The sequence below is a fragment of the Mirounga angustirostris genome, unplaced genomic scaffold (genome assembly GCF_029215605.1).
Source record: "Mirounga angustirostris isolate CCGP_5_RB_7025 unplaced genomic scaffold, mMirAng1.0.hap1 SCAF_13, whole genome shotgun sequence".
NCBI classification, from domain to species: Eukaryota; Metazoa; Chordata; class Mammalia; order Carnivora; family Phocidae; genus Mirounga; species Mirounga angustirostris.
This window is the reverse complement of record NW_026991721.1, coordinates 102,004,807-102,019,358: the sequence shown is the minus strand read 5'-3', so window position 1 is coordinate 102,019,358 and position 14,552 is coordinate 102,004,807. Positions and strand designations below refer to the sequence as shown.

The window sequence follows — 14,552 nt, the reverse complement described above, 5'->3', positions numbered from 1 at the left end:
GTTCTTATAAGGAGTCCTTGGCTTACGTGTTACTTTCTTCATGAAGCCAGGGCTTACCACCTCACTTAAAACAGCCGCTTGCCATGCTAACTTCTAGCAGTCCAAATTCTGCTTATTCTGCTCTAGTTTTTAAAGTATTTATCGTCTTCAAAGATACCATAAAAACACTTGACAAGGGGCGCCTGGGTGGCTCAGTCGTTAAGCGTCTGCCTTCGGCTCAGGTCATGGTCCCAGGGTCCTGGGATCGAGCCCCGCATCGGGCTCCCTGCTCGGCGGGAAGCCTGCTTCTCTCTCTCCCACTCCCCCTGCTTGTGTTCCCTCTCTCGCTGTGTCTCTCTCTGTCAAATAAATAAAAAATCTTAAAAAAAAAAAAAAAAAACACTTGACAAATTGTAGGTGCTCAAAAACTAGTTGTTCAGTAAATGAATATATCCCTGGCCTTTGTGGTGGACAGAATTCTAAGATAACCTCCAAGGTTCTCAACTCCTAATATGCATACTCTGCGTAATCACCTCCGCTTGAGTGTAGGCAGGCCTGTGAATATGATACGATATCACTCCCTATTCTCATGATTAGGTTACACTATATGGCAGAGGTGAAGGGTTTTCACAATGTGATGAAGGCCCCTAAACTAATCAGAAGAGATTATCCTGGGTGGGCCTGACCTAATCAGAAACTACACTCTGCCAGCAGTGCCAACAGCTAGTGAGCTCATGAGAGAAGCCAAGTCTCAGATAAGGTTGTGGTCTGAGTGACATCTTGATTTCAGCCTTGTGACACCCTGAGTAGGGGACCCACCTAGGCTGTGCCTGGATGCCTGACTCACAGGAACTCTTAGATAATAAGTTTGGTTTTTTTTAACCTATCAATAATTGCTTTATTTTTTTAATTGAAGCATACTTAACATACAGGGTTATATTAATTTATAACATATTCTTAATTATTCTTAATAATATTAATTAATATTAATGTGATTGTTAATTATATTAATTTCAGGTGTACAATATAATGATATGCCAATGCTTACTTAGTGTTCATTATGAGAAGTGTAATGCTGTGTTAAGTGCTTAATTTGTAATTTCTTATGTAGCATTCGAATTCACCGAGTGTTGAAAAGAGGGTCAAGAGGAACCAAGTGACTCATGGGACTTTGCTCCCAGGTAAGAAACCTGCATCCCAGGGTCGCAGTGCCCTCTTGTTGTGTCTTTTTTTGTTTTCCTTTGTGTCTTTAATCTGCTCCTCACCACTAGTTATTTTACTTCAACCTACAAATAGACCCCCAAATCAAGAACTCAGCGGGCTACCAGACCCAGATTCTCCTGAATGTCTGGTGGGCAACTCCAGTGTAACCCATTCAAAATGGAATCCATCAAGTGCTACTCCCCCACCTACATCCACCTCCCCAGACCTGTTCTACTCCTGTACACTCATCTACTAATATGTAAGCACACTCAATTTAAAAACCTTTCCTCATAAGCAAAAGTTCATATAAATGACTATTAATTCTCACTATTATTAATGTCACAATAACACTTTTTCTAGTAATGGAAAGGTAAGCTCAAGGATTAATGCTGGTGGTATTGACAACATAAATTGTATTATGTAGGTAACTGTAAACTCTGCATAAATTTCTAAAGTGACTAGAAACTTGGAAAGAGCTCACACACCAGCTCTCTCAATGCTGGATGCTGGTTCTTGGTTATTATGAAAATTATCTCAAACTGGTAGTAAAATTCATGTTTTTAAAAAATCAATATTATATGAAGGGAAAATTTTCAATATAAAAAAGTACTTTGATGTAATAAAATAGGACACTAAGGCATTCTAAGCACAAACATACAAAACTGGTGTTTACTTCCTGGGCTGTAAGCTCTGTGGCTCTGTGAGAACAAGACAGTTATAGTCTCTACACTCCATCCCTAGCACCTGATATAGTGCCAGGTGCATAATCAATATTCGATAAATATTCATTAAATTAACAAATCAATGTGAGAACTTGATGTAATAGTTAGGGTAGAGTAACCTCTATAACAAATAGACCCCAGCTGATGCTTATTTTTAACTCCTGTAACAATACCGAGTAGGTGAAAAGCCTCTGCAATGTCACCCTGGGGGCCCAGACTATTGGAGGCTCTGTCACCTTCACCTTGTAGCTTTGATTAATGCCACAGAAGTTGTCTCCATTCCAACCAGCCAGAGGAGGAGCCAGAGCATGGAGGAATGCCTCATGAAGTTTATGGGTCAAGCTTGAAATCAATGTACATCACTTTTGCTCACATACCAGCGGCTAGAACTCAATCACAGGGCCACACGTTACTGTAATGGAAGCTGGGACGTGAAGTCCAGCCATGTGCCCAGAAAGAAGAGGAGATCAAGAATTTTGGTAATCATCTCTGGCACGCGATGTCCTACACCTTTGAGCAGGCTGGAACCAGACCCCATAAAGCAAAATATCTTTGCCCACATAAAAAAAAATTAGGTGTAAACTCTCTCTTACATTTGTATGAGCAAAAACATGTCATGTCAAAAGAACGTGTGTATAACAAGGAATGAAGTTATTTTTCATATCAGTTTATGGTGCGGCCACTTAGCCTGTCTTTACAATTGACTCTTGCTGCCATCACCAAGACCTCCCTCCAGCTCATCTAACATCCTTACATCTGATCTGTCACTGAATATCCTATTCCACCTCAGCATTAAGACTTACTTCCTGCTTCTTCTCTCTCTGTTTTTATCCCTTCCAAGACTGGACCATTAACTTTAAGAGATGCAATGGCTAGTGAAATGGTCTTGCACCAGAGTCTCCTGAATGCAACTGCTTAAACATCTTTCTTCCACTGAAGGTGTATTACTAAAAACAAAACCTCTATGTTCCATCCCAGGTTAATAAAGAAAAACAAACAAAAGAACAAAAACTCTTTTTGGCCTTCCTGGAATTCATAGATAAAATCCAAACTCTCTAGCTTAGCATGAAGGCTGTCATCCAAGTGCCTTCCTAGACTCACTCCCTGTCATCCTATCATTCTATCCTGTAGCTTAAGTTCCTGTCCTGCCATCATGGCCTTCTTGTCAAACTCCAGTCCATATTAGGCCCACACCTCTATGCCATATCCATTTCTGACTCTGTGCCTTCTTTGTACAAGCTTTGCAACTAAAATCTCTCCCCTTCTCACTTCCTGAATTACCATTTTTGTAAGAAACCAGCTGAAGTATATTACCTCTTCTATGAAGACCTTTTGTGACTATCCCAGGCAGAGTTGGCTGATCTGACCTCTGTGATCTGCAGTACTTTGCTCAATTTTCTGTAATGGCACACACCACATTGGATTGTACCATGGGCTGCCCATAGGCTTTTATCCCCATAAAACTGTCAACTCAATCCAGGAATGGTTGTGTCTTACTCAATTTGGTATCCTGAACATTTATAATAGCTTGTAATATCTCCTTGGTACCCATTTATTTTTTTCAAAAGAATGAAAATTCAAAGTGAGATAGTTTTCCAGGTAAAGCTTTCTCTTGGGGGTAGAGGGCCATACCAAAATTGAGAATATGGACAATTTTCTAGAACCTGAATGCATTCTTTCTCTTTGTGATTCTCAAGACATCATCATCACCATCATCATCATCATCCAGCCAGCCAGCTTCAACCCACCCTCCCCCAACACGGATGCCTCAGTACTCTCGTTGTTTACTTTGCCTCAGGAATTCAGCAACTAGACAACCCAATTTTACAAGATTATCTTATTTCTCAAGAACTTCACCAAGTGTTCCAAAACTTCCTGCCAGAGCAACATATGTTTCATCTTTGGGCCTTTTAGCCAATTTGGTCACTACATAAAGCCACAGATGAGTCTCGCTGAGATTCCTCTAAGCCAGACAAGGTCAAGACGCCACAGAGCTCAAGAGTAATGTTGCTGTATCATACCCGTACTTGCCCCCTGTGAGCAATAACACTTCTAAAAGCTGATTTTCAGCTCTGACTCAGACACAAGGGCTCTGATCTGGGCATAGGAGTAAGGGAGATGTGGGGGCTTGTTTTTCATAAACATTCCCTTCTCTTTGTACATCTGATAAGTTGTTCAGTACATGTTCAGACTGTCTGACTGTCTGATCTCTGCTTTTCCTTCCCACTTGAGCCCTTGGTCTCTTCCCAGTCTACGGGGCCATCAGCCCTTCTGAAACCCAAGACGCTCCTAACCTAGAAACCTAGAAATGATTTAAAAACTTTCTAGTGAAACACAGATGATTTTCTTTTAGGAAGTTCTTTTGGGACCATTAAACTACCTCAAGCTTTATTTCCTTTCTATATGTGATGAAGCATGCATGGGCTCTTTACACATTTTATTTCGAAGCTTAATGTCTTCAGCGTCAAGACTGTAATTTACTTTACAGATGAGGAAACCAAGGCTGAGAAGTCTCATTCCGAAGACCACACAGCTAAGGGATAAGTGAGCAGTTGTGCCCAGAATCTAAAGCCCTTCTGCAAAGTGTTCATGCTATTTTGACATTGCCATTTTGATCACAGGGATACTTTGGTGGGGTTCACAGGCTGAGGAACAGGGCAAGGCTTAGGCACAGGGTCAGGGATACACCAAGGATTTCTTCTGAGAACATTATTAAGTAATAAAAAGCAGTGTTTTGATAATTTGATATGCCACTTTAATAGGGCTCCATCAAAATGCTCGGCTTTGTTCCGCTAATCCACGGCCATCCGAATCATAGGACACACACAATACCAAACAAAGCTGGAAAGGCCCATTTGGAAATGATTTATTTCAGCCCTTTCCTGCTACTGCTGAGAAGAGCAGGGAAGGGGTCTGCCAAGGGTCACAAGGGCAGCTAGTGAAAGAACTGAGACAAGAGCCTGGCTTCCTGACACACCCGCTCAGGACTCACACCCTACCTCACACACAGAGCCCTGCCCAGCTCAGCCCACGCGATCTTCGATCTTCGCTTTCTGAACTGGCTCATCATAAGCCATCTCCAGAAACATGTCCTGGGACTTATTCTCCACAAGGTCTTTTTCCCTGATTTATGCAAGAGTTGATTTTAAAGTCTTAAAAAGGCATAACATTTAACCACGTTTAATTAGTCACCTTTACTAAAAGAATAAAATTAAATGAAGTTGGGGACATGGTAGAGAAGAGTAAAAAGGAAGCAAACTTGAAAAATGAAGTGGAAAGTAAAAATATCTTTAAAAGTTTAATTAAAAGATAGTAAAAAATTAAGTGAGCAATAAAAAGTATTAAGGATAATGACTATTAAGACATTTTAAAAATACGAAAATGATTAATAAAAATTTTAAGGGTACAGGGCGCCTGGGTGGCTCAGTCGGTTAAGCGACTGCCTTCGGCTCAGGTCATGATCCTGGAGTCCCTGGATCAAGTCCCGCATCGGGATCCCCGCTCGGCGGGGAGTCTGCCTCCCTCTGACCCTCCTCCCTCTCATGCTCTCTGTCTCTCATTCTCTCTGTCTCAAATAAATAAATAAAATCTTTAAAAAAAAAAAATTTTAAGGGTACAAATACAATAAGTTATTAAAACCAGAATCTTAACGATTAAAAAAATGGAAAATAGGTAGTTGGATAAATTCTTAGCTGAAATTCCTGGACTAAGAACAAACTTGGTCAACATGCTTTATGCAGAGGGCTAAGGGATACAGAAATGAATCTCCTTCTTATGATGTACCAGGAATTCTGGAGGCTTCCGAAAATCCAGTGCTGACTGTAGCCAGGCCTGACTCTGGAAGTCAGTTCTCTGCAGTCAGACCCTGGGTGATTTCCTCTGCCAGAGAGCATTCCCTTATCATAGGTGTGGAGGAATCATAGGTGTGTTCTAATGAACCAGACGATGACTGTACACTATGGGTTTGAGTTAGGAAAAGAGTTCTGGTCTGTCTGTCAAGTTTCTAATCCTAGCTCCATCTCTTGTTACTTAACCTTGTCATACCCCAGTTGTATCCTGAACAAAATGGGCACTTTTAGCCTGGCTCATTGTGGGTGGTTGTGAAGACCAAAGGAGAACACTTGGTACAATACCCAATCCATAGTCAGTGCCTAGGCATTTTAGCTGTTTACTTATTTAGATGGAATGAGTGAGACTGAACCTACCCACAACAGGAGCCCTACATATATTGTGTTCACCCTTGTGAACACCAAGCACAGTGCTGGACACATAATTCAAATATTCACTAAGTGAGTTAATGTACTAATCTCTCCATTACTTCTTATTCCCTTTTTCTTATTTGTCTCGTTTAAAAAAACACACACATTTATTTACTAAACACTATGTGTCAGACACTTGAAAGGTAGAAAAATAATAATATAACCAAGGATTTTAAGCAGGAGTGTGATTTGGTCAGGTGTATTTTAGGTCAATAGGGAGAGCCGGTCAAAAAGCAGCAAACTTAGGTTTAAGCAAGTTACAGAGAGGGTGTTAACCACAATAATGACCGTGGACATAAAAAGGGAAAAATGAATAAAAAGTGGACTCATGAGGTTTCAGGATGGAGTCCCAGTCCTGAATTGAATACAAAGAATGAGAGAGCAGGAGTCTCCTCTCTTAGTTAATGTACAATTCACTTGCCATGTGATTAACATACTTTGTGAAACTCCATCTCCCCTAGCTTTTACCTGAACATCCACTGCTTTGTTCTTCCTTTGCATCAGCTATTGGACTTCATATTTTAGCAGATATGAAAAAGTTTCATTACATTAAGTGAAGTAGAATTAAAAGCTATAAAAAGCCCAACACGCACAGAGGTTTTTTTCAGTTTGTGTTTTTAAACAAAAGGTGAATCACATCTACTGTCTCTAAAACAACAACAACAGCAAAGAAATAAGGAAAGAAAGACAGAAGGAAGGAAAAATAGTAAAAGGAAGAACGTGAACTTTACCCTTTGAAGTGGGCTTCATGCCACAAACCACGGGCAACAAGTCTATTTCTCTTTAAGAAGGAACCACCTGGGTTAATAAATCAAATACATATTTGACTCTGTTACATTTGTTATTTGGCAATTACAGTCAGTTAACAAACAGTGTTTGTAAAGAGAAAAATGGTGAATTCTTCCCCTCTGGCATAACAAAAAAAGAAAAAAATATATATGAAAAATGGAAAGTATATTAAGACTGTACAGAATTGTTACTACAGTTTTAAACTTGTCTTAATTACTTTTTTTGCTAATTCTAAGCACTTGTTGAAAATCTATACCAAATTTATTTATTAGTGCAAGCTGATATTTGACAGTGTCCTTCTCCTATGCTGCTTCTACTTTTCCAAGATTGGAAGTTTCAAGGAAAATGTTCATGAAAGAGCTTCCCTTCTCTTAGAGGTATGTAAGTCTGTATCTTCCTCACTAAATTCTTAAAATATGTCCATGAAGAATCTCCCAGATTTGAATAGGCGATTCAAAGCCTTTTTTTTAAAGGATGAGGGTTATTAGTTATAATTTTAATAGATTTGTTATATTAAACATAAATTTGGATTCTATTACAGTGTAGGCAATAGTAGATTGATTTTTAAAAAAATCCTTATTTTGAATTGTAGTCAATTAGTGAACATGGGGATCCAATTCAATGCATGTAAACCCATTATAATAAATGCAAGAGATGATATCTTCAGTGTGCTGACAGCAAGTAACTATCCACATATAACCTCACCCTTTGCTAAACTATTACTTAAGAAGAAGAGCAAAGACATTTTTGTGCAATCAGAAAAACAGTTTATCACTGAAGGAGAGTCTCACTGGAGGAACTTCTACTAAAGACTGAACCTCAGGAAGAAGAAATTTCAATGATAACAATGGAAGTGAAACACCAGGAAGAATAGTAAACAACGGAACCAGTACCAACGTGAAAAAGTCTGTTCAGATACTGAATAAAACAATACAATGACAGTGCCTAATTTGAGGGTATAAAAATGATGTAAGCAAAGGAGAGCGAATGGAATTACAATTTCTAAGGTCTTTGTATTTTTATGGCAAGAGGGTAAAAACTTAGGTAAGGGTTATTTTTAAGGAAGTAAAATAGATGGCTTCCAAATCTCTTGAAGAAAACATTAACTAAAAAATGTTCATCAATCCAGATGAAATTGGGGATAAAAATACACAAAGCAGGATAAATAACTAATATAAGCACAAAGTAAGATGATGGAGATGAATTCATATACCTCCATAATCACAGTCAGTGTAAATGAAATAAAATTTTGTTGAAAAAACAAAGAATGTCAGTTTGTCAGCTATGTGATGTTTACAAGAAACACACTTAAAATATGAGGATACAGACACGTTCAAACTCCAACAGCAGAGTAAGTTACCCCAAAAAACAATGAATTAAAAGCAAGTGTTATAGCTCCATTTCCATCAGAAGAAAATAGATTCTAAGGTGAAAATAATTGTAAGGGATGAAGAAAGGTCATGACCTCATGATAAATGGAACAATTTGTCATGAAGATACAGTAATTATAAACTTGTATGCACCTAACAGAATAGCTTCACAGAATAGAAGAAACTTGTATGCACCTAACAGAATAGTACATGTATTATTTACCTGCGTCTTAGAATTCTTTTATCCTCAGCATAAACTTTTATTGCAATACCATTTGGCCTTCAGTCTATAACACACTCACTAAATAATTTGTTTTAAAATACAGAAAAAGTTCAAAAAGTTATTCACGCATCAGGTAAAACGATTGGCCTCAGAAAAAACAAGGCAAGAACCACCACAGAGAACTCTCATTTGAGCCCGCCTTGTTCCCAGCCTCTGTCTCCCTCCTCTCTTGTCCCTGCTGAGGCTCCCTGTAGGTCCAACCCCACCCACACTTCCAGGAATTAGTGAGCCTCTCTGGTCAATCAGCTCCTGGTAGCTCAGCATTGTTAGTCTTGCTACCAGTAAACTGGGCTTCTCCACTCTTCAATTCAAACCCTTGTCTTGCTTTTACCAACCTCCCTCCCAAGGCCTGAATATTGGTCCCTGAATCGTACTTTTTTACTAGTCAACTGCTAGACTCAGGAGCAATCCCTGAACTCTGGTCAGTGTGGTCCACTGTCGGGTGAGGCACAGCCCATTCCTTCAGCTTCACTCTTTCCTTATCAGTGAACAGTTACCATCATGTCCCTTAGGAACGATACTTGTTGGACAGACAGAGCTGTCTCTTTCGGCATTGCAGCCGGATCAGGTGCCCTGGCTTCTGTCCTCCTCCTGTGGGGGTGGGTCTACTGTCAGGTGCCTGCCAGATACCTGAGTGTCCCTTCTGATTCCCATGCCTGATAGTGGCAACACCAGCCTTCTATTATTCTAGTTCCAGATCATCACTGATTCTGATGCGTAACTCTCACCTCCCCTACATCTATTGTCTGATCTGCCACTCAGTGGAATCATTCAAGTCCATTAAATCTCTAACACTTCTGGAATGTCCACCCCATGCCACACTTGACCTAGATGCCATTGGAGATAAGAAGAGGAGTAAAATCTCTCCCAATGCCCAGAGCCTAGAATAGAAGGGACATAAGTCCAGTACCTGGAAAAGAATTTAAAGGGGGCTCATGTCATTGTTGGGCCCTATGTCCCTGAGCACACAGGACATGGGGACATCCGATGAAGGCTTTCATGACTCACTCAGATATTTATCCCACACTGAACTCCTGTAGCTGCCACGATATTTTTGACCCATATACCTTTTTATATTGCTTCTCCTCTTAGTCATCCATTGTTTAATTTGTGAGGAATTCCACTGTTGAAATACAGAAAGTCAAAGGGAAATACAAAAGTGATAATAATTTTTTAAATATGTCCCAAGATGCTCCCACTAGACCCACAGATAGCTTTCAGAGTTCTCATATCAGACATCAGGAAGTCACTGTAGATTAACAGTGTTTAAAATATAAAACATAGCTGTGATTATATGCAGTTCGACTTTCCATCTATTGAGAATAAAGCCTGTCCACAACTGCAATGAGTTGTTTGTGGAGAAATGCTTGCAAGTGAAAGCCTGAAACAGTCTCCCTCATCTTATACTTTAGAAACAAAACCTGAAAATTATATATATCTAAAAAAAGGATACCAGTTGATTTTTTTGTAAGCCCCAAAGAGACATTTCAACCCTCAAGTTATGAAAGCAACTGTTGGTTCTAGAACATATAGTTAGGCTTCATTTCAATATATTTTTGGTCCCAAAGTCAAATATGGTATAAAGTCATATTAAAAATTATTTGTCCATAAATTATTCCTTTTCATATAGAATTAAGTTAAAATAAATCAAAGAGTGTATATCACTTGATAAATGAAAATACTGTAAAAATTTCCTCTTTGAATAATTACTAAACTATTAAAAATGAAATACTGGTATAATATTTTCTTATGATGGAATATCTAGAGAATACAAAAAAGTAGATAATAATATAGTAAATACCCATATTCTCAGCACCTAGCTTAAGAATTTAGAACATAGATCTAAAATATGTCTATTTTCAATTTAAAATAACATTTTAATAGATATCATGTAAAGATGATAAAATAATTGCTAAACCTAAGACGGTTTGCAAGATTTTACTATAAAAGGAGATGGCAAGTCAGAAAACATTAGGAAATGCTTCTTTACCCATTCACTTAAGTCATAAGGTGCTTTTTAACTGTGGATGTTGTGACACCAAATTTCCTGGCTGTCCCTCTCGTTCATATTCACCTAAGAAGCTCAACAAAAAGCAAAGAGTAAACGAGTCTTTAATATTTTTTAATATCGTTTTGTATTCTTAAGTCCAGGGTGAATAGCACAAAAAATTTCCTCCAGCATTCTCTACGTTCTGAGCCAGTCTGTGTTGTTGAAACAGAGCCCGATGCTGGGTGAGAGGTAGTCGGAAGTCATTACTACCTAGGACTCCACATCAGACACATTATATGCCTTTGTTTCTCTAATTTTTGTGACCATCCCTTGAGATGGGCATTACTGTGGCTGCCATTCTGCACATGCGGAAACCAAGGGCTAAAGAGGTTGTGAGTCTTGCCCCAGCCAGCAGTGTTGGAGTTACTAAAACATACACGCGTCTGACTCCAAAGCTCAAGGCGTGTGTTCCTCGTGTCAGCACGCTGAGAGACTTCAAGGTTTAGAACAAACAGCAGCACGTGATAAAACATCACAAATGAAAGCACACTGTGTCCACCTCATCAAGGTGAGTAAAGTACATCTTTCCTCCTCTTCGGAGGGCAGAGTCAAACTCAAGCAGGAGCTCCTAGAACTTGTAGATGTTTCCATCTCATTCTGTCCCTGGTGAATCTGGGGGCACCGGGCCTCAGCAGCTGCTGATCTCCTCCACTCCCGGAGGTAGAAGGGAAGACTCACTCAGCAAGGCAACAAGCAGCCAAGGAAACACATATTAAGAACACGCCAGGTCCTGACTGCTGGATTGCCAGGGCCTCTGCATTCATTGAGACCAAAACCCCAGTGTGTTTCTGAAATCATTTGCCTACTTCTTGATCCTCCAGCTTCCCTGTGAGTCCAGGTGCACTTCCAACTTCATTCCCACTCTGTCTGCACTGGGCCTCGCCTGTGGAACTCAACACTCTTGTTTAACATTCACTCAAGCCAATGCGAAATCCAAACTATGCAACTTTGTCACTTTAGGAAGAGAAAAAGAGAAAGGTGGAAGAGGCAGAGAGAAGAGTAAGAGGAGCAACAGAAGGAAGAGAGTAAGCAAGAGAAGGGCATGATCTCTTTGGACTTCATATTGCTGGTCTGTTAAAGGAAGATGCGGGACCAAGTAAGTTCTTATTAAGTTTTTCTGGATGTAGAATTTATGAGGAAAGCTTTGGGCCCAGTTAAGGGGCATGCACACACACACACACACAGTATATCTTGCCCACAGTTCCAGGTATGGGCTTGGAACTAGATCTCTGTGGTTCCTTCCAATTCTATGTGAGCAATCCTACTGTAAATTGAAATCAGGCCTCTTACTGCTACCAAGTTCTGGTCCTAATTCAAGGGGGTAGTGGGGAAATAATAATGATAGTTGTTTGCTTAGCAACCTACAGGTGAAGATCCAAATCATTTCAAATGGTATTAAGGATAGCACTATTATTCTAGGTACTTCATTGATTTACGTATTTGGCTTCTGGGTTTTTGTTATGTTTTGGTTTGGTTTTTTGGAGTATGGCTGACACACAATGTTACATTGGTTTCAGGTATACCACACAGTGATTCCACTTCTGTGTTATGCTGTGCTCACAAGTGTGGCTGTGGTCTGTCACCGTGCAATGTTGTTACAGTATCACTGACTATATTCCCTGAGCTGTGCCTTTCATCCCCATGACTTCTTCCCTCCATAATGGGAAGCCTGTGTCTCCCAACCCCCTTCACCCATTTTGCCAATCCTCCCATACCTCTCCCTTCTGGCATCCGTCCGTTTGTTCTCTGTATTTATGGGTCTGATTCTGCTTTTTGTTTGTTTATTCATTTTTTTTCATCCTACATATGAGTGAAAACATTGGCCTTTGTCTTTCTCAGTCTGACTTATTTCACTTAGCATAATACCCTCTAGGTCCATCCATGTTGTTCCAAATGGCACAGTCTCATCGTTTTTTATGGCTGCATAATATTATATATATTATATGCACACAGAAACACACACATCACATCTTCCTTATCCATTCACCTATCAATGGACACAGACTGCTTCCACATCTTGGCTGTTGTAAATAATGCTGCAATAAACATAGGGGTGCGTATATCTTTTCCAATTGGTGTTTTTGTTTTCTTTGGATAAATACCCAGTAGTAGAGTTATTGGATTATATGATATTTCTGTTTTTAATACTGTTTTCCATAGTGGCTGTGCCAATTTACATTCCCACCAACAGTGAAGAAGGGTTCCTTTTTCTCTGCATCCTCTGTAGTTACTTGTTATATCTTGTCCTTTTGATTTTAACCATTCTGACAGGTGTAAGGTGATATCTTGTGGTTTTGATTTGCATTTTCCTGATGATTAGCAATGTTGAGAATCCTTTCATGTGTCTGTTGGCCATCTGTCTTCTTTTGAAAAATGTCTATTCAAGTCCTCTCCCCATTTTTTAATCAGATTATTTTTTGCTGTTGAGTTGTATAAGTTCTTTATGTATTTTGGGTATTAATCCCCTTATTGGATGTATCATTTGCAAATATCTCCTCCTGTTCAATAGGTTGCCTTTTTGTTTTGCTGATGGATTCCCTCACTGAGAAAGCTTTTTTTAAAAAAAAGATGTATCTATTTATTTTAGAGAGAGAGAGTGTGAGTAGGGGGAGAGGCAGAGGGAGAGAATCTCAAGCAGACTCCCCGCTGAGTGGAGAGCCCAGTGCAGGGCTCAGTCTCAGGACCCATGAGATCATGACCTGAGCTGAAATCAAGAGTCAGATGCCTAACTAACTAAGCTACCCAGGTGCCCCAGTGTGAAAGCTTTTTATTTTGACATATCCTAATACTTTATTTTTGCTTTTGTTTCCCTTGCCTCAAGAGACATATCTAGAAAAATGTTGTTATGACCAATGTCAGAGACATTACTACTTGTGCTCTCTTCTAGGATTTTTATAGTTTCAGGTCTTATATGTAGGTCTTCAATCCATTTTGAGTTTATTCTTGTGTATGTTATAAGAAAGTGGTCCAAATTCATTCTTTTGCATGTAGCTGTCCAGTTTTTCCAGCACCATTTATTAAAATACTATCTTTTTCCTGTTATTATCTTGTTTCCTTTGTCATAGATTAATTTACCATGAAAGCATGGGTTTATTTCTGGGCTCTCTATTCTGTTCCATTGATCTGTGAGTCTGTTTTTGTGCCTGTTTGATTACTGTTTTGATGACTACAGCTTTTCAGTATATCTTGAAATCTGAGATTATGATACCTCCAGCTTTGTTCTTTTTCAAGATTGCTTTGACTATTTGGGATCTTTTGTGGTTCCATACAAATTTGAGTATTATTTGTTCTAGTTCTGTGAAAAATACTATTGGTATTTTGATAGGGGTTGCACTGAATCTGTAGATTGCTTTAAGTAGTGTGAATATTTTAATAATATTAATTCTTGCAATCCATGCACATGGGATATCTTTCCATTTGTTTGTGTCATCTTCAGTTTCCTTCATCAGTGTTTTATAGTTTTCAGAGTACAGGTCATTCACCTCCTTGGCAAAGTTTTTTCCTAGGTATTTTATTCTTTGGGGGGCAATTGTGAATTATTCCAGGTATGGTAATATGCTGCAGGTCAGCCTTAACTCCTCATACAGAGTAGAGGCTGGTAAAATATTAGGCTGCCACAGCAGTTCTTGGCCAGACTCCTCCTTCCCACCCCACCCTCACCCCCTTCACTCCAACACCAAACTTTCAAAGAAATTGCTGGAAGCTTCTCTGTTCTAAAGAAAAAGGCTGAATGGCAACATGAAATGGGCAATGAAATTTTCCGGGTGTTTTTCCTATTCTATTTTCTGTTCTATTCTTTCACAGTTTGAATGATAATCACAGAGGAAGTTCCCTTGGCAGTGTTGTGTTTCCATGGTGACAGGCGAGGTCAAGGTTAACAGACTCGGGGGCTGGGAA

General features: G+C 39.4%; 1 protein-coding gene across 14 annotated transcripts in view; it reads left to right on the top strand.

Moving 5' to 3' along the window:
* POU2AF2 (POU class 2 homeobox associating factor 2) overlaps nt 1-14,552 on the top strand; it is a 497,177-nt gene that overhangs the window by 253,355 nt on the left and 229,270 nt on the right. For 8 of the 14 annotated variants that reach the window (XM_064577479.1, XM_064577475.1, XM_064577481.1 and 5 more), the window contains one exon: nt 1,091-1,160. In XM_064577479.1, the coding sequence (XP_064433549.1) occupies nt 1,091-1,160 (70 nt within the window). Of the gene's footprint in view, nt 1-1,090; nt 1,161-11,615; nt 11,752-14,552 lie in introns of those variants that run through there. The other 6 variants (XR_010407108.1, XR_010407110.1, XR_010407109.1 and 3 more) reach the window with 2 other exon arrangements.